The sequence below is a fragment of the Lissotriton helveticus genome, chromosome 9, assembly GCF_964261635.1.
Source record: "Lissotriton helveticus chromosome 9, aLisHel1.1, whole genome shotgun sequence".
Lineage (NCBI taxonomy): Eukaryota > Metazoa > Chordata > Amphibia > Caudata > Salamandridae > Lissotriton > Lissotriton helveticus.
The window spans coordinates 918,751,893-918,779,384 of record NC_136070.1 but is presented as its reverse complement, the minus strand read 5'-3'; the positions used below and the strand labels follow the sequence as shown (position 1 = coordinate 918,779,384).

The 27,492-nt window shown below is 43.8% G+C and overlaps 1 protein-coding gene across 3 annotated transcripts in view; it reads right to left on the bottom strand.

Annotated features, from left to right (window-relative positions):
* LOC144781995 (RAS guanyl-releasing protein 4-like) overlaps window positions 1-27,492 on the bottom strand; it is a 426,385-nt gene that overhangs the window by 5,967 nt on the left and 392,926 nt on the right. For all 3 annotated transcript variants that reach the window (XM_078661092.1, XM_078661093.1, XM_078661094.1), the window contains 2 exons: window positions 26,980-27,126; window positions 13,455-13,732 (listed from right to left, as the gene is read on the bottom strand). In XM_078661092.1, coding sequence (XP_078517218.1) covers window positions 13,455-13,732; window positions 26,980-27,126 — 425 coding nt within the window. The remainder of the gene's footprint in view (window positions 1-13,454; window positions 13,733-26,979; window positions 27,127-27,492) is intronic.

Below are 27,492 nucleotides of genomic sequence, written 5' to 3'. Positions count from 1 at the left end.
TGACTAGACATAGGCCAAACTAGAAGACTCAGTCATGGTTTGATGATAACTGTAAAATGGCAAAGTCACTTTTAATTGAGTCAATTTAAGCCCCAGCCAGGAGCCTAGTAAAACTGAGGAGACAGCAATACAAGCAGGCTATTGCAGAGGCCAAGCAACAATGGGAAAACAATAGATGGGACAGTATAAAAAGTGCCCTGGGCAATAGGAATATGCGGGAGTTTTGGGCAATTGTGAGAACTGGCAGCAGTTACGGATATGTAGCAGATGACCCGAGTATAGCACCCGAGAGATGGATGGAGCACTCCGGGGCGCTGTATTCGATGAAAGCAGGCTCTTCTGTGAGCTTGGTAACCCCTCAGAATATTCACAATGATTCTCAATATGGCCCGGAAGATGCTCCCACATTGACTACTTTTAAACCAGCTGTAGACATAAAAATCACACTGTTGGAGGTGGAGGGTGCGATAATGAGACTCCCGACAGGAAAAGCCCCTGGTATTGATAAAATTCCCAGGGACTTATATAGAGACCAACCTGAGATTTGGACCGCGTACTTCTGTCTGTTGTTTAATGCCATACTTCAGGGCTCCCCCATACCTGAAACTTGGCTGGGACGGAAATGGTCCCGGTATTCAAAAAGGACTTCTCACTAATCCCTGCAAACTACCGCCCGATCAGTTTGATTGACGTGAGTCAAAAACTCTTTGCACAGATTATTCTCGATCGCCTCCAGACCGTGATGGAGGAATCTGAGATTCTGAGCCCTTACCAAGCCGGATTTAGGGAAAAAACATCTACCGTTGACAAACTTTTAAGATTGCAACTCTTATATTGGAAAACGGTCAAAGTAGAGGGTGGCAGCCTCTACCTAATTTTATGTTGACCTTAAGACGGCATTCGATCTGGTACCCCGGGACATCTTGTGGGAAGTTTTGGCGGATATGGGGATTCCAACTTATCTTCTTAATACTCTTAGGAGACTCCATTCTAACAACTTTGCGCAGGTCAGAAGTGGCAAAAGGGGTGCCTTGACTCCTAGGTTTGTGGTAAATAGAGGAGTGAGACAGGGATGCCTTCTGGCGCCCACCCTCTTCTGTCTCTTTGTTAATGCCCTAATTGCCCATCTCAAAGGGGTCAAATATATTGATGCACCCAAGATACGTGGAGAGCAGGTAGTGGCACTTATGTTTGCCGATGACACCCTCCTTTTGTCCAAATCCCCGATGGGAATACAGCGTGCCCTAGAGAGTTTTGCCAATTTCTGTGAGAAAAGGGGGTTGGAGATTAACATCTCGAAAACAAAGTACATGATCTGTAATCCACCAAAGATCACTCGCTCCAATCCTTCTCTAAATGGCACTATCCTGGACAGGGTTTCTGTATTCGATTATTTGGGCATTACCCTCAACGACACTATGGAAAGGGGCCCTCAGAGAGCCAAGGCCAAACTCAGGGTAGTGCAGACGACAGGAGGTGTTTTAAAACTACACTGGGAATCCACCTCCAAACCAGTTGCCCCCATTTTGGAAATTTATAAAGCACAAGCCCGGGGAGCAATTCTGTACGGGGCAGAATTGTGGGGACACTGCTCAGCTGAATATATCCTTGAGGCGGAAAACTGCTTTCTGAGATCTCTGCTGTCTCTTCCAGTTAGCACTCCCCTCATCCCTCTAAGACTGGACCTAGAAATCAGACCCATAGACGAGGAAAGTGGTCTTCGCCCCTTATTATATTGGCATAGGCTATGGGTAACCCCAGAATTGAGGTACTTTAGAGAGGAAATTAAAGAACTTATGGGACTCCCTGGGATAGATAAAATCCAATGGTTGTCTTACATAAGAAAAGAGAGCAAGAGGTTGGGCATCCCGGATCTTTGGAGTGGAAAGGGAGAGAGAAAACACCACATTTGGCAAAATAACTAACAATTTTGTGGAATTTCAAAGCAGAGAGAGACAGAGTGTGTGTGCGGTTTTGTCTGTGCTTATGTAAAAAGTACTGGTGAAATTCAACAGACACCTCACCATACCCGACTGAAAGCACCAGTACCCAACTATTTGGCAGGAAATCCATTCCCAAGGGAAGTGTAACACCTCAAACACTCCCCCCCCCCCACCCAGGACACACCCCTAGGAACTGGCCATTACCTCCATATTTCCTTCCTTGTTCCATATATTATGAGGTTTACTTCCTGTCTCCACTGCGTCTCACAATCTCCAAACTTGTCTTTTATATTTTATTAGATTGACCTGTTCCCGGCCCCAATCACATCCCAACCAGCACTTCTGTATTTTTCCTTGTGCAAGCCCGTTTCTCAGAAATCTTTAGATGTTGCGAACTGCTGGGGCATTTCTAGACCTATTTAGGTCGAGCCTAGGCGTCACTGACGTAATGGCTAACAGCTTAGCACTTGCATTGTAATCTCTTATAAATTCCCAAAGGTGAGATCTATTGGCTATGCCAATGCTTGTTAAAAATATTGTTTACCCTGCATATATATATATATATATATATATATATATATATATATATATATATATATATATATATATATATATATATCTCCATCACTGCAGGTTTACCCATAAGAAGGAGGCCACACGAAGAATGGTTCTTTCCGTAGTTTAATTGGCACCCAGCAAGCACAAAATTAATCAGCAGCTTTCATCAAACAGAGTTCGAATGCCGGACGCGTTTCGGGAACTCATTTCCCTTCTTCTGCGGCGTATAGTTCAAAGAAACTGCAAGCACATAACATCGCGCACACCTTCATTTAATACCTGCCTCCCGGGCGTGGCAAAATGCAAAGCCTCTTCGATATAATAGTGCGCTGCTAATTCCCCCATGTGGGTCAGTGGCGTAACGAAACTTGAGGGGGCCCCCCTGCAAACTACATGGAGGGGGCCTCCCTCCCATCCTCCGTGCCAGTCTAGAGCTCTCAGGCCAGCGACCCGCCATACTGCAGGGGATGCAGGGCGATTGTTACGCCACTGTCACCAATACAGCCGTTATAAGTAACACTGGATGGTAGAGTTATAGGTTGGGCTTAGTCTGCCCGCAGGCTATCTTAGGTGGTGGTCCATTCATTACAGGGTCCCTGCCATCAGTAGGCCGGGGAAGTTTGCCCAATTTTAGATGGGTTTCCTGATGCAGACTCCTGTCATGATATACAACATCGGGCCCACTCATTGTTCAGTTTTGACAAAAGTGCATCCACTGCTCCTTCTCATTTCTGTTTTAAAACATTACACAATGCGACAATGCAGTATTTCCATATCAGATGTAACTACAAAGAGCACATTTTGATAATACATTTTTATTAGTAGACAATATCTATCTTAAGAGGCATTGCATAGCTTCATACACACTGTGACCCCAATTCCATCACAGTATCTCTCTCTCTCTCTCTCTCTCTCAGTGAGTCAGCCTCTCCCTCTCTCAGTAAGTCAGTCTCTCTCTCTCAGTCAGTCAGTCTCTCTCTCTGTTAGTCAGTCTCTCTCTCTGTCAGTCTCTCTCTCTCAGTCAGTCTCTCTCAGTCAGTCAGTCTTTCAGTCAGTCAGTCTCTCTCTCTCTCTGTCAGTCTCTCTATCTCTCTCTTTCTGTCAGTCAGCCTCTCTCTCTCTTTCAGTCAGTCTCTGTCAGTCTCTCTCTCTCTCTCTCTCTTTCAGTCAGTCTCTCAGCCAGTCAGTCTCTCGGTCAGTCAGTATTCAGTCTCTGAGTCAGTCAGTCTCTACTCTCTCTCCACTCTCTCTCTCAACTCTGTCAACTCTATCTCCACTGTCTCTCTCTCCACTGTCTCTCTCTCCACTTTCTCTCTCTCTATTCTCTCTCCACTCTCTCACTCTCTCTACTCTCTCCCCACTGTCTCCCTCCACTCTCTCTCCACTCTCTCTCTCTTCTCCCTTCACTGTCTCTCTCCCTTCTCTCCCTCCACTGTCTCTCTCCCTTCTCTCTCTCCACTCTCTCTCTCCACTCTCTCTCTCCACTCTCTCTCTCCACTCTCTCTCTCCACTCTCTCTCTCCACTCTCTCTCTCCACTCTGTCTCCACTGTCTCCCTACACTCTCTCCACTGTCTCCCTACACTCTCTCCACCCTCTCTCTCTACTCCCTCTCTCCACCCTCTCTCTCTACTCCCTCTCTCTCTACTCCCTCTACCTCTACCTCTACCTCTACCTCTCTACCTCTCTCTCTACCTCTCTCTCTACCTCTCTCTACCTCTCTCTCTACCTCTCTCTCTACCTCTCTCTCTCTACCTCTCTCTCTCTACCTCTCTCTCTCTACCTCTCTCTCTCTCTCTCTCTCCCTGTCTCCCTCTCTCCCTCTCCACTCTCTCCCACTCTCTCTCACAAAGTAGTGTGTGTTGCCATGGGCGTCCGCAAAAATATTTCTGGGGGGGGCACGTTTTTAACTTCATCACCATACCCCTTGCACCCTTCTCCCCTCTGCCTTGCACCCTTCTCACCCTCCCCCTTGCACCCTTCTCCCCCTCCCCCTTGCATCCTTCTCCCCATCCGCCTTGCACCCTTTTCTACCTTGCACCATTCTCCCCTCTGCCTTGCACCATTCTCCCCTCTACCTTGCACCCTTCTTCCCTCTGCCTTGCACCCTTCTCCCCTCCGCCTTGTACCCTTCTCCCCAACCCCTTGCACCCTTCTCCCCTCTGCCTTACACCCGTCTCCTCTTTACCTTGCACCCTTCTCCCATCTGCCTTGCACCCTTCTCCCCTCGCCCTTGCACTCTTCTCCCCTCTGCCTTGCACCCTTCTCTCCTCTGCCTTGCATCCTTCCCCCTCCCCCTGCACTCGTCTCACCCTGCCTTGCACCCTTCTCCCCTCTGCCTTGCATCCTTTTCCCCTCCCCCTTGCACTCTTGTCCCCTCTGCCTTGCACCCTTCTCTCTACCTTGCACCCTTCTCTACTCTGCCTTGCAATATTCTCCCCTCTGCCTTGCACCCTTCTCCTCTCTACCTTGCACCCTTCTCTCCTCTGCCTTGCACCCTTCTCCCCTCTGCCTTGCACCCTTTCCCCCTCCCCCTTGCACCTTTCTCCCCTCCCCCTTGCACCCCTCTCCTCTCTACCTTGCACCCTTCTCTCCTCTGCCTTGCACTCTTCTCCCCTCTGCCTTGCACCCTTCTCCTCTCTACCTTGCACCCTTCTCTCCTCTGCCTTGCACCCTTCTCCCCTCTGCCTTGCACCCTTCTCCCCTCTGCCTTGCACTCTTCTCCCCTCTGCCTTGCACCCTTCTCCTCTCTACCTTGCACCCTTCTCTCCTCTGCCTTGCACTCTTCTCCCCTCTGCCTTGCACCCTTCTCGGCCCCCCCTTTCCACCTTCCCTACGGACGCCCACATGGTGCTTCTAGCAAGAGTGCTTACCTGAGGGCACCATTTTGCTGCCTCATCCCTTCTCATATGAGCTTTGCCCTTGAGAATGCTGACAGTCTGACTCTGAGGGCCCCCACTCCCAAAGGGGATACCGACTCAAGACATTCTCCACCTTTGTCACAGTTTGAATTCAGAGAAACAATATACTGATGTTCTGGAGGCAAATTCACTAAAGAATACAAACTTTCCACACCACCCTCATCAGAAAGCTTGAAAATATCCAACCCAAAGATTTACTATAGGAATCAAGCTATTGTTTAAAATACTTCACAGTGGAGAGCTACAGCTAAAGGTGCGGTGTTACATGACAACCAAAGTTGTGAAATAGTACTACAATATTTGACAACATTGATAAGATAGAATCTTGCAAATGTAACATGGTGAAAACATATTCAAGGCCCTGTAATTACACAACCACAAAAGTTGTCATATAGCACTACAATATTTAACAACATTGCGAAGATAGGATCTTGAAAGCATTAATTCAAAACATAGTCTTGCAAGTGTGTGTGGGACAGCGTGTTACCCGTCTGCCCATTCTTTGTTAGGAAATGGCAACCAGTTCATGAATAACATGCATATTTGCATCCATACTCTTGTCATGAGTGTGGTATGTGCCTTCAAAACCTGCCGGAAGAACACCATCTCCATTTCCCCTCTCACAACTAGGTAGACCTGACCTCATGACTTGTTCTGTGCCCTAATTGTCAACTCCACAGAATTGTCGACTCCACTCTCAAACCTTGTCAGGGTCCCCGAGCGTGCTGCCTCCTGCTCTCTGGGGCCCCCACCCCCATCCTGTTTACGGCCTCGCTCCCTCTGACTGAAAAGAAACATTGCAACTTGTTACATTGTTTCTCTTCAGTCAGCGGGAGGGGGCGAGGGGCTCAGGGCAGGCTGCAGCACCTGCTTCAGAGGAGACGGAGAGAGACTTGCTTCAGCGCAAGCCTTCATTTACTGAAGGGAGTGGGGCCCCCCCGCACCGCGTGGCCTGCGGGGGCCTTTGTTACGCCCCTGATGGGAGTGTGCTAGACAGTTCCAAAATAAAGCATAATTTATTCCCCAGTGGATAGATGGAAAAACCAGCTGCAATCTTGTGCCGCGATCTGTGGCTGCCAATCCGGGTGAGCGGGCGTTATCCTGCAATAGCGCCAGCTCCTTCTTCATTCCTGATTTTTCAAACACCCATCGGCATTTGATAGGACCCGCTCTTCTGCGGTGGGCCTCACTTCATGACCGAGGCCGGCCGTTATAAATCCATCACTGCAGGTTTACCCATACGAAGGGGGCCACACGAAGAATGGTTCTTTCCGTAGTTTAATCGGCACCCAACAAACACAAAATTAATCAGCAGCTTCCATCAAACAGAGTTTGAATGCCGGACGCGTTTCGGAAACTGACTTTCCCTTCTTCTGAGGCGTATGGTTCAAAGAAACTGCAAGCACATAACATCACGCACACCTTCATTTAATACCTGCCTCCCGGGCGTGGCAAAATGCAAAGCCTCTTGGATACTGTAGTGCGCTGCATCCACAGACTGTGCCTGAGTGAAATGTGCCACTGTGACAACATATTGTACTCAAGCAGACTGTGCTGCTTCAATGAACTGTGCCTTAGTGGACTCTGTTAATACTACAACAAAGTTTGCCCAAGTAAACTGCGCCACTGCAGTAACTAGCTGTGACTGAGCAAAAAATGCCACAGCAGGAACAAACTGCTCCTGAGCAGTCTGTGCCACTACATCAAAGCATGTAGTGAAAGGGTCATGCTAACCATAAGAAGACTACATTTAGAAGGTCTCACAATTCTTGAACACCGAGCCCAAGGCCCCATATCTCCTGAAGCCCAGAAGTGGTTTTGTCACCACTCAGAGACCTTAGATGACACTGGTGCCCAGTATGCTTACACGGACTCCTGATGACAGTTGCTTACTGTGGTCGCAGTCCTCATGTGGGAGCACCTTTTAACTGGTGCTCTCTCTCCCAGAAGAAGGAGTGGGCCGAACAAATGCTGAAGGTTCCAGACGGCTGTACGAAAGGAAATGACAGACTATGCTATTTTGAGAAAATAGCATCTGGGAACTGCTAAGTGAACTAAGCACACAAAAAGGTCAAAAGGGACAATGTTCCCCTGTGCTTGATACCTGCTCAGACAGAATCCGAGAGGAGGAGAGAACCGGTACCTGAGCACAGCTGCCCCACATGGTGAATGGTCAAGCATTTTAATCTATGGACTGTCTTCTGTAGTACTAAGTTTCCTGTGTGTGTTAAAGTACTTTAATTTAACAAAGTAAAGCACTGTGCACGACAATCCATTAATGCTCTGCTGGGTGATGGGGGAGTTCTGAGTCGAGAAGTCTGCGAATTCTCACTATTGTTACCACTGAGAGTAAAATGCTGAGGCGGTTGTACTTGGCCCAGTTTTTACAGCCATAGTCAGACAGGTGCGGGACATCAGAGGCAAACATCTTAAGCCCTCATCAGTGAGGCTCAGTAGGCCCTCTTCTTGCCATGTGCCCTCGCCCCAGCCCCACTTATAGGGCATGCTACTTCATGAAAGCAATTCCAATTGCAAACCCTTGGCCATTTACCGACTCCTGAAATTAGGTGATAACTGAGTCCCAAATGGGAAAGGGTCCTTTTGGGGCAACTTTCCATTTGTGAATTATATATGCAGGCAGCCTCGTGGTGAGTAGTAGAGGTGTAGGGGTCCAATACCTGCTGCCCCTGAAGTTTTCTTCAACTAAAATCCTTTTTTTCTGAAGCAGGACTTGTTCCTTTAATAAACAGTCTGTTTAAAAAAAAAAAAAAACTTAACTTTTTGGATTGTACTTACACGGTTGATGGGGTGCACTCATTCTGCAGCCTCCTGTAATTCATTATTTTATGACTTGTCCTATTAGAACAAAGGTCGGTTCACAAAATCCTATTATTTTCGCGAAAAATCAGTGCACAATTTGCGCCCACTTTATGCAAATCGAAAAACAGTACTACTGGCTCTTAATCTGTTATCATAATTGTACTTCAACTGAGGATTTTAAAGGAAGTGTTTATGTTTTTTTTTTTAAACATACATTAAGGTATTATAAACAAACCTAACCATAACTTGACCGTTGACTTGATTTTTCAGTAAATGTATCTGTGCATTACACAGTGGCGGCTGCCACTGTGTAGTTACAAACAATTTTACAAATAATTCAAATTTTTATTATGATTTGGAATTCCGAAGACTTCCACATAACATTACAATAAAACATTAATTCAAAGAAGACAGTATTAAAAGCCCAAAAGATTACACCCTGCAATTATCCTACATTACACACATTACATAATACATTTTTCAATAAACCCTTAACATTAGTTACAAATAAATACTTTAAAAACCAATTTTCCTAAAAATTACCTTCTCCCTGAAGGGACTGATCTCTGTTAATCATTGTGTAGTTAAGATTCAGCATCACTGTACATTGAAAATACATTTTTTCATTTGAATATAACTTTTTACTCTGTGGACAGATTTCCTCCAAATTTAGCAATATACCTATTCAGTCAGATACATTTTGGCATGCCAAGTTTCGAGAAGATCCATTTACAGGTAAAAAAGATACATGAGTGTGAGAAAACAAGGGGGCATATTACCAAGCAATAGCGATAATTATCGCTATACATGGTTAGCGGCTAAAATTATATCGCCGCGCTCCGACGATTTTTACCGCTGAGATACCTTGATATTATCAAGGTTCATCTCAAAAGCGGTAAAAATCGGCCAAAATGCATGAATATCGCTGAAAAATCAGCGATATTCATGCATTACCGAGCTAATGCTCTTAGCCATGTTATCCACCTACCATTGGATAACATGGCTAAGAACTGCTCTGGGCAGGCATTAGCTTTTGGAGATAATCGCACTTAGCGCGATTATTTCCAAAAGTAGGTAATAGGAGATAGCGATGTTAGCGACTGTTTCCAGTTGCTAAATATCTTGGCACGCCCACTTTGCATGACATGCAAAGTGGGCCCCAAGATGATTGCTATCTCCTACTAGCTGTCGCTAACTGGTGTTGGCGACAGTTAGGTAATAGGGCGATAAAATTATCGCCGCTTTAGCGGGAAAAATTCCCGCTAAAGCGGCGATAAGGCCCTTGGTAATATGCCCCAAGAATTATTTCTTATTTTAGCGCCCATATGAAAATTTTGCTTGCATCTACAGCTGGAACAACTGAACGGTATATTCACCATATTTGGCGTGAAAGTAGAACTTCACTCAAAAGCGTGTTTTTTTGGTTTAGTGCATATCTCCTCAGTGATCTACAGATGAGATCCCAAGTTCGAATCCTGCAAGACCAGCTTTTTCGTTGATCCTTTGAATTTGGTAACCTGTGCTCCATAACATTAGCTGTAAGCAAGTTCGTGACAGAACGATCTAGTAATTCAGGATTCACGTCCCCCTGTCATTGCAGGACCCTGTATGTGGAACTGGGTGATGCTGGTTTTCAAGGCTAACTATACACATGTTCATTATTTAGGAATTACTAACAGCAAAGACGATGTCCCAAAAAATTATCAGATGTGACTTACTAGATGCATATCAATACAAATACAGTGAACTGCTGCATAAACACGAGTGGGTGTGCGCGTGCACATACTTTGCTCGGCCTCTTATGTGTGTAAATGCCTCTCTTATGCCCCAGTTGCACACCACTAGCGAGACTGGCAAACGTGAATGCCCAGCACAGCTTTGCTTCCCCGACGAGGCGAGGGGAGCTGTGCTGCAGTGAAATATGCTGTAGCACTGAACACGTTTTCCTAAGGTCGTTTAAAAAATATCCCTCTAGTCTGCACACGGGATGCTGCGCACAAACTCACACACCCACTCGCCGCTCTTATCTCATAATTATCCCAGCTACAAAATGGAAAAGATGCTCCTCAAAACGTGCGGGAACGCTTAGAAATAGCCAGACGCGCCGCGAAGGCGCACTCACCCATCAGCAGCCAAATGGAGCCCCGGGAAAGCAACAACGGTTACAGCACTAATTTATGAAAAACTGTAGTTTGAATTACTATATAAAAATAAGTTATCATCTGATGTATCATCTAAAACAGATTGATTTACTTTTAATATGTCTACAACCCTTTTTGCATATAAAAAGACAGCCATCTTCTATTTGTTATATAGTAGATTGTAGTGTTTTTACTATGATTGCAGCCCCGTACACATAGTAGAAAGCCTCTCTATGGACAGGTGTTCTATGCCATATAGCATAGCTGTGGCATCACGGGACATATAGCATGTCAATCGGCCAATTTACTCCTTACAGGCTTCTTGAAGCAGCCCATTTTGAACCTGTCCAGCCTATGGCTTTGGGGTTAGTCTAAATTTTGAAGGATGATGATGCAAACAAATTTGAACTGAATACTTTACAAACTAGATTTATAGGAGATTATCTAGACTTCTTATTGGAAAAATCCATAATTTAAATTTAGCAACACTTCTGCATCACCACAAGCCTTACGCCCAAAAATACGACATCGTAGGGTTTTGTCTTCTTGTGGATTATTGAAGGCTTACAAATTTATAAGTTAACTAGATTGTCATTGTTACCCAACGCGTATTAAAATGTGTCTACTTGAAAGAGCTAGAACAGATATTTTCTAAAGAGAGAGTCCACTTGTAGAAATACCCTGCGCAGTTGATCTTTGTTATTTTTTATTTACTGAACATCCAAAATCTTGGATCAGTAAATAAAAAGATAAATCAAATGTCACCCGCATCATTTAGTAGGCAGCATGCGCATGGTGTTTATGCATGTGTACAATCAAGTCATCACGCATGCTGTATGATGTGCCTACTGGATGCAAAGGGCGCTATTACGTTGTGACGTCATGCCACGATGATTTTTTCTTTTTTTATCAATGGTGCACTCGCACAGCCTCGCCAAAAAGCATTTTGCTTTTTACAGACGGTGTAAAGCATCGCTAAAAAACATTGACAATGTAAATAGGTCCAAAAGGCAGAACCAAATGTCTTTGTGAATGATTGCTATTGCCTTGTGGCAAGTTTTAAATGTAAACATCTGTTTTAAAGAGAATAAAGCAATATGGTAAGTCATTCTAATTAGATGAAGCGAGTGATATCATATTCATTTACAGAACTATGATAATAAATGTACAGAAATACAACAATTTAAAATACATGCAAAAGCAGACATGAGCATTTGTTTTTTATGCTTTGAAATGCTTCCTAAAAGGTTACATGCAGAGTTTGGAAGAAAGAGTAGTGTGAATAACTAGTAGGGAGTTAAGTAGTTCACAGATGTATGGTGAAAGGTACATTTAACAAGCACGTTTCTGGCAGGCTCTGGAGAGAGTGTAAAGCCTTGAGATGTTACTGGCCTGCCAACCTGCCTAACAGACCATTCCACGGAGATAAACAGGCTACATTAAGGGTACTTTGACTTAGACTTGAAACCTCAGGTGGAACATTGAGCTAGCCCCCACAGGCAATGCATTATTTCTGTAATAGTACACACGTATAGGAGTTCCAGGTAAAGAAATACACACTGTGAAGGCCCACACTAAGCTTAAGTCAAAAAGAAACATGCCATCAGAAGAAACACAAACATAAAGGATATTGTTCAAATGGTTCAAAAGTTATGATGTAAAAAACAACCATTATTATAGGGAAAAAAGGGTCAAAAGACTACAATATTAGACTGAAACTGCACCCCCCCCCCCCCCCCCCCAACATGGCCTTGTAGTCTTAGGGAAAGAATCAACCTAATTTTGGTTATTCAGCATGGCTGTTTTGAGTCATTACTTTTCATTTGAACAAAAAAATCTGTCCTTTGAGCCAATAGCAAAAGTGGTTGTAAATGGCTAATCGTCATGGTGAACTAAATAGGCAAGTAGATCCTTGATGCATCTAAGGAAAGGTGTCTGTCTGATGATGACCAAATTAAATGTGCTGTTGTTGGTTGCAGGTCATTAGAATCTATTAAAAGAATACATCTCTGCCATAAAAATATTAGAACCGGAGATCAAAACATGTAACGATACCCATCAAGGCAAGTTTGAAATCAGAAAAACCAAGCACAAAAGGACTACTTGCTGCTTCGCGGGAAGCTACAAATGGGTCGAGGGGTTTCCTGAAACTGCACATTGTTCCCGACACCCTAGATCCCTATTAAGACAATATAGAGGCATTTCATTTAAATGTTGGAAGTTTCAAAGCAAAATATGCTAGATTTCTGGCAGGGTGGTAGGGTAAAGTGGTACATGGTGGGCCGCGCGGCCTGTGCCGCTGGGGTGGGCCTCCATGTGCTTTGCAGGGGGGCCCCCTCAAGTTTCGTTACGCCACTGGCAATCCGATCTAGGCCAGGATTGCGCTCTTTGTACATGAAACTCAAAGCGTTTTATTTGTTGTGCGTTTTTTTATAAGGGGAGCATGGCAGTGTGAGACCATGTCCCGTTTTAGCAGAGTTCTTCAACAACCTCACGATTGTGCGCAAGTTTTATAAAAATAAAAATGACAACTCGACTCAATATTAATCAGAGACATGCGGAAAGAACATTTTAAAATAATGTTGCGTTTTGCAAATGGACGTGTATGTTTTTCACAAATTACAATGCGATTGAGCTAAGAAATTACATAAAGTGACAGTTTAAAACAAAGGGAAATTCTAAAATGGCTATTCTGAATGAGTGAAATAGATGCATTTTTTTTAACTGATTACGTTTTGGTGAAACGCTCTTTCAAGAGTGAGAGATGTCTCTCAGCTGCAGCCATATGTATGTCTCTCCCGCATCCTTTCACCTTGCGAATCAATCCAGATGACACCTTTAGCAAGGTCTCCCAAAAACCCTGCTGGCTCTTGCCAACTACGTTTGGCTTCTGAGACAGGATTCCCTTGTGTCTGTGTCACCTGCTCCATCCACAGGCCCTCCCTCTTTAGATCCCAGGAATGAGGTACACTGCTGGCTCGTGCCCAGGCCTCGCGTAACATGCCCTTACCGTATATTACTGCAGGAGCCCAAGCCCCTCAGACCGCTACAACTAGAGGCCTATAGTTCTTACCTTTTCCAGCAGCTTAAGTCGGCCCTGGAGGGCATCATGTTCGGGGGCCTGTGAACTGTAGACCTTTTCTTGTTCCAGAGGTGTGGAAGATACAACTTTATCAGACATTGCGATGAGCCCCTCTGTCTGTGTCCCCCTGTGCGCCATCTTGACTGGTCGCCTGCAGATGGAGTTCCTTGGGGAAGAACCCGCTCGAGGGAAGGAGTTGCGTTCCTTCCGCTCCTCCCTGTAATCACATACGTCGCTTTGCTGGAAAGTGAAAGCCTCTTCCTCGGAGCCTGGAAGGCACAAATCAACAGGAATAGAGCTATAAAATCACGAAACCAATTAAGAAACGAGTTGCATTTACATGCATGCAAAGCGCGACTGACGAGCTCATGTCCCGAGAGGAAATCCCCCATCCAAGTTGCCCAGTCCCCAGACAGTGTAAGTACGATTAGTAATTGAAATAGAGCTGAAGTCCAGAAGGATGTGAGTGCCTGGCAGTGGTGTAAAATTTGCCCTCACCAGGGGCGCAACTAGACCCAAACTTCGAGGGGGAGTGGGGTGGCCTACAGGGGTGGTTAGCATGGCTTGCGGGTGGGGTTGCAGGGGCGGTCGCGGGGTGTCTTGCGTTGGGTCATGCGAGGGAAACAATACAAATGTACCTTTCCGCTGGCCGGGTCCCGCATCTCTGGTCCTGCTCTCCTGCTTCCGATTTCAGGAACAGTAAGCAGGCAGCCAGGCTCCCTCCTCTAAGCCAAACACAATGCTGCAATGCAGCATTGTGATTGGTCTGTGCGTCGTTACATGGCGCTTAGCCAGGGGCTGTAGGGGTGGGCATATTCTCCACGCAGGCTTTAATGCAGCCTGCATGGAGAAGGGGAAAGTGCGCATGACAGTTTGGGCAGCCCGAGAGGGCCGACCAAAAACACTTGGGAGTGGGCATACCACTCCTCCCCTGTCCAGCTCCCTGAGCAGAGCAGATACCACCCACCCACCCATCTGCCCGCAAAGGAAACATAAAATGATAATAACTTAAAGTTATTATCATTATATATATCCTCTGCCATAGCGTAGGAGCCGCCACTGAGGGCTGACACTCCCAGTCAGTGTGGCCCTTGCACTGGTCGCACACAGTGCAACAGTCTTTTTTTGCACCCTCTCCCTCATTTCCTCCTTCTCTATAAATTCCCTCACTACCACTCACCAACAATGCACCTCATCTCTCTTTAGCACCTTTCTGACAAACATTTCATTTTTTATAGCGCTACTCTTAGTTTACTCACACTTGGTTCTGTGATCTGCATGGTAAGCATTCTTTGTAGCAGGCACATTAACCCTCTGCGCTGTGTGGGTGGCAGGAGTGCCCATGTGAGTGCAAGTTGAGTGATGCAACAGGGTGATAATAGGGTAAGAGGAGTGACTGCAGGGTGAGTGAAGTGACCAAATGAATTTGGGTGCAGATGTAAGTGCAGAGTGGGATGAATTAATGCATGGTTAGTGATAGGCTTGTTTGAGTGAGATTGCAGATTGAGCAGTGAGGGGGACAGGTGAGTGCAGGGTAAATAGTGACTTGTGTGACTGCAGGGTGAGGTACAGGGTGCAATGCGCAAGTGCATGGTGAGTGCAAAGTGATCACTGAAAGTGCAGTGTGAGCGGGTGATCAGTGTGAGTGCATTGTGATTGCTGTGAGGGCAGGTTGAGCGTGAAAGTGAAGGGCAAGAATGAGGAGTGTGTCTGGGAATGCACCCTGCATAGAGACAACACTTGAAGTAATTCAGCATGTTATTGACGGCAGGTAGGGTTTAAGATACACGTTAAACTATTGCTATTATGGCATTAATCAGGGATCGAGGGTGGAGTAAATAAAAATACTGTGCTGATCCTGCAACAAACTTCCAGTCTTATGATTAGGGTTGCTGGCTCATTATGTTGATGTACCAAAAGGAACAAAAATAAACAGTCACCTAAAGCTGTATTTTCAGCACTTATCTGTGCATACTTCAAACAGCAAATATAAATAAAGAGCACTTTCAATTGTGTTCTAGGGCTGCCTGAATGATCCATACCTGATAATTAAAGGGAACAAAGACAGAAAAGTAACATTATAAATAAATACATACTTTTTTTATTTAGACCCTATTTAGTCAAGACAAGATCTTTGCAGGCTCTTTAAACAACACATGGCTGGCATTTTTCTTTTGGCAACCCTACTTTATATTCCTTTTCATCAAATGCATACTCACACTACAGCAAAGGAATAGGCAGAGTGGGGCCCAGAGGGTACTGGAACCAGAAAAAAAACGAAGCCTCAGTAACCAGTTGACAAAGGTATGTAAATATGCAAAAGGTCTTTAAAGACCTGTGAAAAACTCGGGTGTGCCAAAGATATGACTCCAGACACTGCTCAGCTGAGCCCCCAGCTGCCTGGGCTGAGACACACGACTGGGGGGCTGAAGCCCTTACAGCCAATGGGTGTTGCACACCTGGTCCGCACAGCCCTCACGGTGTGGGGTGTCACGAGCTCCAGGGCCCCCCTCGGCACTATGCATGAGCGGCGGCTCCTTGGTCTGAGAGCTCATGACTGACTCTGGTGGGCCTCCATGCACTTTGCACTGGTGTCTGGCCCCCCTTAAGCTTTGTTACACCACAGTGGGGTTGCCAATGTTATCTTATGTTTTCTTATGAAATGTGCGTTTGAATGACTCACAACTCACTCTGGAGGGGTTTCCTGGCACTGAAGCAGGAGCTGTAAGCCTAGCCAGGGCTAGGCTAGGTGACGAGTAAGGGCTTCAGTTTCTTGTCTTTGTGGACTGGAGCCAGTGGACCTGTTTGAGGTGTAGGGTGATGTGAATGCGGGGTGAGAGGTTGAGGGTGAGCCTGGCGGCTGAGTTCTGTATGGTCTGGAGTCTTCTAAAAGTAAAGCGCTGATTCCGGCATAAAGTGCATTGCTGTAGTCCAGCTTGCTGGTAATGAGGGCTTGGACGATGGTTCTGCATGTGTTGTCGGTGAGCCTTTAGCATCTTGAGTGTGTGGAAGCAAGAGATGGAGACTGAGTTCACTGGGTCAGTCTTGGTGAGTTGTTTGTCATTACTATTTCAAGCTTCTTTCTGTGGGTTGCCTAGAGGGGTGTGGGTTCGAGTTCGGCAGCCACCCAGGAAGAGTCTTATAGCGATTTGTCTTTGCCGAAGCCTACTACTTCCAACTTGTCTGCATGGAGCTTGGGACAATAACCCAATGCTCATTAATCTATTATTGACCATGACATTTGGGAGTGTATGGGGTAGTTGTGAGTGTATCGTAAATAGACAACACAAGGACTTTTGTGGTACCATATTGTGTAGAGAGCTTTTCAAACTCAATGATGACCCTGGTTCCCACCTCCTAGTTATGGGAGGGGGCGAAGCCTAATGCTAAAATTGGAAAAAGCTGTGACTCGACCCGTCCCCAATCCCACAATCTTGTTAACACAGCTGGCATGAATTAAACCTCTGCTTTTGAAACAGGTCTCTCAGCATTGTACAGTGTTCCAGTCGCCAAGTTGCAAATTGTTTCTCATCCAGGGCTGGGCTGAATTAGGTTTAACGTGTAAAGGAGTGAAAGGCGATGGAAAGGGAGGGAGTCCCTCAGTTTTGGTTAGTGTAACACACACCTCCATGGTAGGTCTGATTAAGTTTGAAATGTGTGCCACAGCTGGTCTTGCTTGTCTAGGCAGCAATAACACCTCGCATGGGGCCTACCCAATATATTCCATTCCATAAAGGCCTATTACTTCTCTTTTTACCTGAGGTACCACTCAAAGACTACCCTCAATTAACAAACGACATAGTACTTTTCAATGTTAGGTAGGACTGACCATCCTCCCGACTTCAACCTACTTTGCACAACCCTGCATGAGATTTGTGGATTGCAGCATTTCAATATGAACCTATCACAAGCTGTTTGCAGGCAAACTAGCTTTTGTTTGAGGACTGCCAACGAAAGAGGCCGAAGGAAGCACAGCAATCTCTGCAGAAAGTTCATCTTCAGGGCTGCTATGCAGCAACCATGAGATAACTGTACAGCCTCATTAAATCAAGTCCTTTCTGATTCCTTTTTATAAGATCTGGGTAATTAGCCCTAGAGTTTGTGCAAGATTGATGATGTCTAGATGCCTGGATATTTGGTACTGCTCCTCGCCCGTTAAAAAGAGAACATGTACTCAAGCTTATTTTTGACTGACTGGCTGTTCTGGATACCCTTCATTTCTGATTAAGTGAAGTTGATCTGAAAGCCTGAAACTGCTCTAAAGCGTTGTATGGGGTGAGTTGCATATATACTGCTTCATAATGGGGCCCATTCTGATCTTTTCCAGTACTTGCTCCAGAAATGCCCACTCCAGGCAGTCGGCCGTGAGGATTAGCAACGCAATGGATCGACTATTGGATTTTTCAATGAGATGCAGGGCCTACTTAATGTTATCAAACGTCTGGGTGTTTCTAGTAAACCCCGATTAGTAGTGATCTACCAGGTAGGGCATACATACCTCCAATCTGTTAGCTAGCACTTTTATACCACATCATGCAGTCCACATTAAGTAGCAATATGGATCTGTAAGACTTTTCTCTCAGTTTTCCCACCTCATGTACTAAGATTATTTCTGCTTCCCCAATAGTGTCAGTGAGTCTGTCTGACTCACTAAATGAGTTGTAGAGAGAGGTCAAATGTGATGTCAACAGCGAACAGAATCTTTTGTAAAAGACATTTGTGAGCCAGTCAGGGCTGGGCACATTGTTAGATGGGACGTTTTTCCGGGTCATCTCTCATTGCCTGTGGTGTGATGGGAACTGTCTGGACTCCACAATGTTAGAGATTCTGTGTGTCTCATGGTGTTGGCTACTGCATAGATCCATGTAGAATGCCTAGAATGCACATTGTTTAGGTGTTTGTGTTTTGGATTCGGAGTAATTCCGTAACTGTACATTTGCTATGCTGGAGAACATCTTAGATAGCGTAGTCGAGCGTCCAGTTGCCTTACTGGCTTTTTCATAAATCTTTTGTTTTAATCTCAGTTACACTCTTTCAGTGCTCGTTCTGTCAATAATAAATGTTTTGGGCACCTTAGCTTTGTCACTCCTGAGGGGTTTCTGTTCTCTATACTGGATTTCTTTGGCTCCAGGTTCCTCCTATAACTCGGTTTTGATGAGTGACCTGTTGTGGCTCAGGTGTGCTCCCATTGATATCACCTTGCCCCAAAGGACTTCTTGGAAGCATCCCAAATTACATGGGGTGTAATTGTGTCTGATTGATTAAGCTCAAAGTAATCTTGCATTTGCTCTTTTATCACTTATTTGTATATTTTATCTTTCAAGATCAATGAATCAAACCGGCATGCATTTTAAGGCCTGTGTGATTCCTCCATGTGAAAGCCCATACTATGGGTGCCTAGTCTAAGATGGTTATGAGACATTCCTCAATTTTAACTGTTTGGATTAGTAGTGTACTCTTATTTCAAACCAAATTGATCTTTGAATAGGATGCTAGTGTGTGAGAAAAAGGTTTGCTCCTTCTCAAATAGATATGTCTCATGCCAGATACCTGTGAGTCCTAACACTGCAAAACGTGATTTAAAGGTGCGGGACATTTGCTGTCCTGAGTATCTGTCTAATCATGGGAAGAGGTCTAGGTCTGGATTGTAGATAAGGTTAAAGTCACCCACACAACGCACTTCAAGATATGCTTTGTGATTGTCACTGATAATATCTAAAAGTTGAAGAAGGTGGGGTTCCGGCTGCACGTTTGTCACACAGGTCATCACTGAGGAGAAATCCTGCATGTTCAGTTTACCTAAAATAGTGATGTATCTGCCTTCTCCTTTATCGAGGAGTGCATACAAAACCTTCATAGAAAGCACTCTCAACCAGCGGCAGCAGAAGATAGGGGTAGGCTTCCGGGTAGGTACAGGGTGTGGGGAGGGATATAGTTTGAGGTTAGGGGGCGCTTGTGGGAGGGGTGGGGGGGATTCAGTGGAAAATGAAAAGGGTGACACAAGCAAACACGATGTGAGGCATAAAATTATAATGTTAAAATCGCTTTTTTTTTTAAGCAGTTATTCAAGGTAAATTTGATTTAAGAAATGTGTCAAGTTAACTGTCTTGCTTGGAATGTTTCAGGGCTTAATAACAAACGCAAAAGACAACTTGTTTTTGAAGAATTAAGAATGTATAATCCACACTTTGCACTTAAACGAAACACATATAAGATACCAAGATAAGAAAATGTTGGAGCAAGGGGGGTATGAGCTTTCAGTTTGCACATCTTTGAATGCCTCAATCCGTGGGGTGGCTATACTAAAGAGAAAACTATTTAAGGTGGAAGTTAATAGGGTTGCATCGGATAAAGCCGGAAGATGGGTAATTGCTCAAATTACGTTATCTAATCTTAAATATACCCTGTGTGCAGTGTATGGATCTAATCATGATGATGCAACAATTTTTGACCGGTTACACATTGAACTACTAGGCTGGGAGGGGGAGATTTTACTTATGGGGGATTTTAATTGTGTTATAGACTACGCAAAAGATACAACTAAGGGTATTCCCTCGCAACGAATGCTTAAGACAAGGGCATCTATTTTAGAACTTGCCCGTATACACAAACTGAAAGATGTTTGGAGGCACCTTCATCCTATGCTTGCTGGATATACTTACCACTCAATACCACATAAAATGTACTCACGTATAGATATGGCTTGGGCAACGAACCATATTCTGGAATGCAGTAAAATGGAGATCTGCCCTAAGGTAACATCTGACCATAACCCCATAGTGGTAGTCTTTAACATCGTACCTAAAAAGACAGAACCTAGACTATTCTCCTTCCCCAGACATTTGATATCTAATACTAGATTTACTTTTCTTTTGAAGGAACATATAAAAGAGTTCTTAGAGTTCAATATTGATACGGCCAAAGTTACTTCAGTATGGGACTGTTGTAAAGCTAGTATTAGAGGTTTTGCCCAACAGTTTATCATACAGCAAAATGCCAACCGTAAGGAAGAGATCTGTAGCATCACATCAAGGATAAGGGGGCTGGAAGAACATTTGGCTGAAATTACTAGAAAAGAAAATGCAGCGCTCCTTATTATAATTTAAACAAAGCTAAAATGGAACTTAAGTTGATAACGTTACCGCTGTGAGACCAAAAAATTCTTAAGAGACAAAATCACTGCTAAATTACATAAATATAAATTCTCGCAATATGAGAGTGGCGATAGGATAGGAAAGATTCTTGCCTATAAAGTAGCTGACGATAGAGACACTTCTTTAATAAAGAGCATAAAAGGTGAAGATGGCACTAACTATACTCGCCCAGACCAGATATTGCAACAATTTGTTGAATATTATACCAAACTATACACCCCAGAGGCTATACCCCCAAAAGAGCTGGTGGAAAATTATATTAGAAATAACTGGCGATTAGAAAAGGATATAGTAGATATAGAAGAACTAGAAAAAGACTTTACAAAAGAAGAACTAAAATTGGCTATTTTCTCTCTTCCCTCTGGGAAAGCTGCGGGGGAGGATACCCTGCCGATTGAAATTTATAAAATCTGCTACGAGGAACTTTCTTCTGTATTTTGTTCAGTCATTAATCAGATTAGTATAACAGATAGGGCCCCGACTTCTTGGAACACTGCTAAAATTATAAAAAAAAAAAAAAAAGAATAAGCCACCTACAGAGTGCGGGTCGTATCGCCCAATCAGCCTGATTAATGCCGATGCCAAGGTATTTGCTAAATTAATCGCTATAAGACTCTCTCCCCTTATGCCTAAGTTGGTTAGTGAACATCAACATGGTTTTGTAGTAGGCAGGGATACAACTCAACATGTAAACACGGCTATTACCTTGTTTGACATGGCAGCCATTAATCCCTCCCCACTCGGAATGATACTACTTGACGCTGAAAAAGCTTTTGATCGAGTGGGGTGGGATTATTTGTGGGCAGTTCTCAAAGAAATTGGGTTTAAAACTAACTTTCTAGCGAAAATTCAAGCACTTTACGACTCCCCTAATGCTTTAATAGGGTACGATTGCTTAGTTTCTTCTAAATTTTCAATCTTGAGAGGGACCCGGCAGGGATGCCCATTATCACCTTTATTGTTTGCTCTTGCTATGGAACCTTTTATTAACGCCATACAATCACAGGAGATGATAAAACCATTTACATCAGGGGCAAACTCGCTTAAAATTACCGCTTATGCAGATGATTTGGCAGTTTATACAACTGATGTGATTGAAACTATGACAGGAATTATTAAAGAAGCAGACGATTTCGGTGAAGTTTCTGGATACAAGTTAAATATAAGCAAGACTCAAATTATAGTTAATTATAAACCACTGACACAAGTAACGGGAATATGCCACGCTGCAACTTATTTAGGTATTAAATTAACATCAAACATTAGGGATATAATGGCATTGAATTACGACGCTTTACTTAAAGACACTCAGACTCTCCTTAAAAAATGGCACAAGGTGCCCTTGAATCTTATTGGACGAATTAACCTCATTAAAATGAATATTCTGCCAAATTTTTTGTATTTATTTAGATGCATTCCTTTGAAGATAAATAAAATATTTTTTAGGAAATTGGATGGTATATTGGGTAGTTTTATATGGGGCTTTAAAAAGAACCGCAGAGCCCTTTCCTCTTTGAAATTACCATTTATTAAAGGAGGGCTTAATTTTCCTGATTTCAGAATGTATTACTTTGCATCATTTTTGGGGCGACTACAGAGCCTGTTTAATTCTAGTAATCCATATTTTTTCCACCAATTTATGTTAGGATCAGAATCTTTACAATTCTTGACTAGAAACAATGACCCGAATTATTTTAAGAGAGTCAGGTTCAAGACCGCGAAAGATATAATCAGTATATGGAAGATATTAATTATTCAGAATAAAGTATCATTCTATCATCCACTTTTAACCCTCTGGAACAACCCGGGCTTACCAAGTATTTTCAGTGACTCAGGATGTAAGATATGGGCAAATCAAGGCATAACTAGATTGGGGGACCTATATGGCTCATTAGGCTTTTTGGATTTTGACACACTTAGTCTAATATATAAACTACCAACACATACTTACTTCAAGTATATGCAAATACGTGACTTTTTAATAGGGAAACTAAATCTTAAAGAGATTGGGGACTCAGATTTTTGGATATGTATGTACAAAGGAGTCGGAAACAAAAAAGCTATTATAACCCAAGGATATAAATGTTTTATTGAAAGTAAGATAGATGACTGTCCTAAATTAGCACAGAAATGGGCTTCAAGGTTTACGACCAATATTTGTTCGAATGAAATTTCTTCTTTTTTAAACAAGATTGATACGCTAGTCCACTCTTCAAGCTTAAAACTTCAAGGATACAAAACGATATGTCAACTTTACTATACCCCTTTACAAATAAGTAAATGGGCCCCCAACAATACCTTTAATGATCGCACTAAATGTCCAAAATGCCACCTTCAGGCTGCTGATTTAGAACATATGTTGGTTCTTTGCCCTGCTCTTGCTCCATATTGGGACAGCTTAGAAAATATCTTGAGAATGAAACAACTAATTGAGGAACCATTAACATCAGATATGATTCTGTTAGGCTTGCAGGTAAATACCTCTCTATTTCAAGACCTAATTTTTATCTTATTAGCATGTGCAAGGCTGGTCTTAGCTCGAGCATGGATAGAAGAAGAAACACCTCATGTAAATGAATGGTGGTGCCTGGTAAAAGAGACTCATCATATGGAATTATTGTTAGCTAGGAAAAGAGAATTTAAAGCACTGATCAAAATAGATAGAATATGGGGTTGCCTGTTTCCTACATATGAATAGAACTAATCTGAATTGAAGCCCTGTATTATATTATTACTTTGCTATCCTTTAGATGTATTTGATTTCTTTGCCTATTTATCTCGTATTCTTATGTTTAACTATTTTTTTTCTTTTTATCTTTTTCTCGTATAACTGCTTCTTGTAAACATTTATGCAGACGCTGGAAAGTTTTGTTAAATGAAGTATTTTTGTATATGTTTAAATTGCTTGTGCCACCCATAAATAAAAATGTTTAAAATTTAGAAAGCACTCTCTGAAAGACTATCATGACACCACACATCCTACTGACTTTAGATGTAGAATGAAAATGTGTGGTATAGGTTCTGTGTGATATCAGCTGGGTAGCTTTCATAAGGAGGCGTGCTTGCTGGACACATACGATATTGTACGAATTATGGTTCGAGGTCTGTGCCCCTTAATCCGATAAGATTAGTGGAATAAAGTTTCCAAGAGTTATGTCTTGTAGTTCTCAAGCGGCAAGATTTGCCATTTTTTAATTTGTCTTTTTTAAACTTAGATATCACACAAAAGAACAAAAACAGCAGACACGTGTTTCACTCAGTGGCCAGTTGGCCGAGGGCTTTTTCAAGGCGAAATATCAGATGTGTGGTCCTATAGTTTTAATCCAGAAGTCTAATCGACGTGGTCTCTGCGGTCCAGGAAACAATCTGCCAATCCTATATTTATCCACCCATTGCAGCATCCACATTCGATATTGAATTGTTCCCCCATGATTGCCCTGCATACCTTGTGTCTTTTAATCGAACACTTGAGACCCTGCATGTTCTATTTGAAAAGCCTAACCATTAGATGTATTTGAATCAGTGGTGGCCTCCTGGTCTGGAGACCTCACAAGCAACAGCTTTTCTAAAGCTGGTTGACGTGTGTTACCCCAGTCATGTGGCATGTTCCCTGAAAACATCCTCCCATTCACTCAGCAACTAATGCACAAACAGAAAAAAAAACACAGCCATTTCCATGCAGGATTTTAACAACTACGTGCCAGATGTAACACCCTTGTTGATAGTTACTTCCTTCCCCCAATCCACACCTGTCTCATGACAACTTTCAACAGAAAGAACATACTATGTTCAGGTTTACACCAGATAGGGTCTCACTTGGACAAATCCATTTCTGTCCAATCACCTGGGGGGCGCCTTGCCCCTTTCTCCTCTCCTGGTTTGTGGGGCTTCCTTCCACTGTCCACGTCCTCCCGATTGCACTGTATAATCTCTTTTGCTCAATGTCAGATGCTTATTTGCCAGCAGACCCAGACATCCCCTGCCATCCTCCACCGATCTCACTTGAGTGGAACTTACAATTTATTGTGCAAATTAGGGCAAATGGGAATGCACGTTTGTACATGATCTGCCTGTTTCTGAGCTCATCTGTGTCTTCAGATAGGGACTTCCTCTTGGCTAGGGTGGCCTGCGAGATATCCTGATGTAGATGCATTGTGCATTCTATGAAGTCTACGGCTGCCTGCTGCCGTGCTGCCCTGAGCTTTTCTACCTTAGTATCTGATGAACTTAGTTTTGCTATTATGTGCCTTGGACTTTTCCCCGGGTCCAGATGAGGGGCAACCTACTCTATGGGTATGCACAATGCTAATTCCTTGAGGGCCATCCTTAACTTACGCTTGTTTGAAGAGTCATTTGCAGAAGGCTAATACACATGTTCCTTTGATAGATTTACTAGCATTGTGTATGCAAATATTGTCTCTGCTGGATCTATCTTAAGGGTCTTTGCATGTCCTTTTCATCTTCTCCAATAATGAGCATCGTTTGCATTGGACTGCAAAGATACAATTGCCTCCTCGATGCTACACACACGGTCTCCTATGATTTTAGTATTCCTGGACAGACCAGCCAGGGAGGCTTGCACCTTTGTTCTATAACATGTACTTTTTTTATAGAACACGTATCACCCGAAAGTCTCAAGGCGCTGGATAACAGATGTATATTGTTACCCAACTCAATGGTATTCATTTTATCGACCTCAGATGGACGAAAGGTTGAGTGGACCCACCGGGATTAGAACCTGTGACCATGAGGTCGAACACAGCACCCTACAGTGGATGCATTTGTCCACTGCGCCACCAGACCCGGCTAATCTGACTGCATGTAGCTGTTTGGCCAGCATAGAGTTCAGTTTGTCCTGCATGTCTGAGAGGCAAGTGACTAGGTCCTTTTTTGGTTAGCAGAGGGGGGTCACTTCTTTTCTAGTTGGCCATTTCTGGATTTGGTAGCCTGGTTGGGACAATTCAGGTCACATGTGGCTGTTGTTTGTTCTTGCTTCTCGTGTACCACCAGGATTTAAGGTCTCCATAGGACTCAAACAGGTATGTTCTCTTCATGTGTCCTGTTAGCATGAGTGACAGGGCTCTTCACCTGGGTACCTCACCACCTGCTGCACACCTACAGGGGCCCATGGGCCCCCTCTTTGAATTTCACCACCCATCATCAGGTTCAGCCACAGGGGTTTGCCCTTAACAACAGGTATTTGCAGGTATTTTCCCCCTCATATCATTAAGAGCCCCCTTGGCAGCATCAGGTGAGACGACACATCACATGTTTCTCTGGTCCACGTGAGGCCTTGCTATATTCATACTCTGCCATGAGCACTTGTGAGAGTGTGCAAAGATAGTAATTATGGTGCTGGTTTTGCCATTCTATTGCCCTCCTGGGGTTGATAAACATGATCCTGGTGTAAGCTCTTGTGTCTGGATATACATTTAGACCGTCCCAGACACAAGTGTTGTCTTCCACTATGCATCCCTGGCTTAGGGTTCCCCACTTATTCATCCAAATAAAATTAATCATTTAAGCAGGACGCTGCCCACACCTTAGCCCGATCTCATTAACTTTGTGGACGGTGTGCAGCCAGGCCCCCCCCCCAGGCAAAACTAGCAGGTCACAGCAGCCTCATGCTGAGCTGAGATGCCACCGGGGATCGTACAGTGAGCCCCGGTCTCCAGAGTGAGTAGCTTTGGCCAATACACCACACCTCTCGCTCCCACCGCTTACCCTATAACCACTTGTGGCGTCTTAGTGTATATGCAGGCACACTTGGACCATACTGCAAGGTATCTGCGTTAAGATCAGGATACTTTTTAATCAGGAAGGAGTCCCTTCCTGCACAAACACTATCCTTTGAGTCTATTCCTATTTGTATGTGTGCTGCAGAATGCAGCACACATACAAAGAGGAAGTAACAGAGAAATAAAGATATTTTTCCTCATTACGCCAGCCTCAGGCAGGAGTACCATTTTGGCACAAACCCATCTCTACAAGCCTTTTGTAGATATTAGTTTGCTTCAAAATCCATGGGTGGATGCAATGGAACGCCCATGCACCACCCATAGAATGCCTACCTGATGGAATGTAGCACAATGTACTGTGTTTCATAACTTTTTTAACCAAAGCGACACAAATTTGCATTCACATTGATTTGCAAATATCACAGAGAATTTTGAGTGAGGTCTGCATCAAAAAAGTGACGCAAACCCAAAGCAAAAAAAATCGTGTAAAATCTGTCCGTTAATCTTGATCCTTACTGTTTTAGTTTAATGTTTCTACGTTGTGACGGTTTCAATTGACTGTACAAATAAGTAAGCAACCCCACTCCCTGTCACTGAGCTCCCAAACACCCCCCTGGATCTTACCTGAGCTGAAATGTTTGCAGGTGACTGGTGTCCCTGGGTGGGGCGTCAAGGGACCCGGTGTGCAGGGCCCCTCTTGAGGTTTAAATCTCTTTTTACACTCAGCTGTCATGTGGTCCTTGCATTGCTTGAGCCAATTTGTGCCGCATTCTAGAGATACACAAAAACAGAGTCAGAGCAAAATGTAAGCATCCTCCTCAAAATCTCCTCTGCTCTCAAATAAACGAATGCCTGTCCCTTATGCATCTGTGTCATCCTTGCTTTAGGTAGTGTTTCCTTGCTTGCATTAGTGCCCATAGTTTGCTATGCTGCTGCACCCCAGTCCTCAATGGTGTCTGTATGAAAAAGCCTATTTTTGAATGTCAGTTCCCATTTTCTCTAATTGATGCTGCTGGGTGTGGGCTTTTTACACTGGGTTCCTGCTAACCAAGCCCTAGTGTCTATGTACTGACCCCTAAAAACATGTTAAATTGGTTAAAAACTCTGACTGGAAAATTTAACTTACCTATAAGCCCC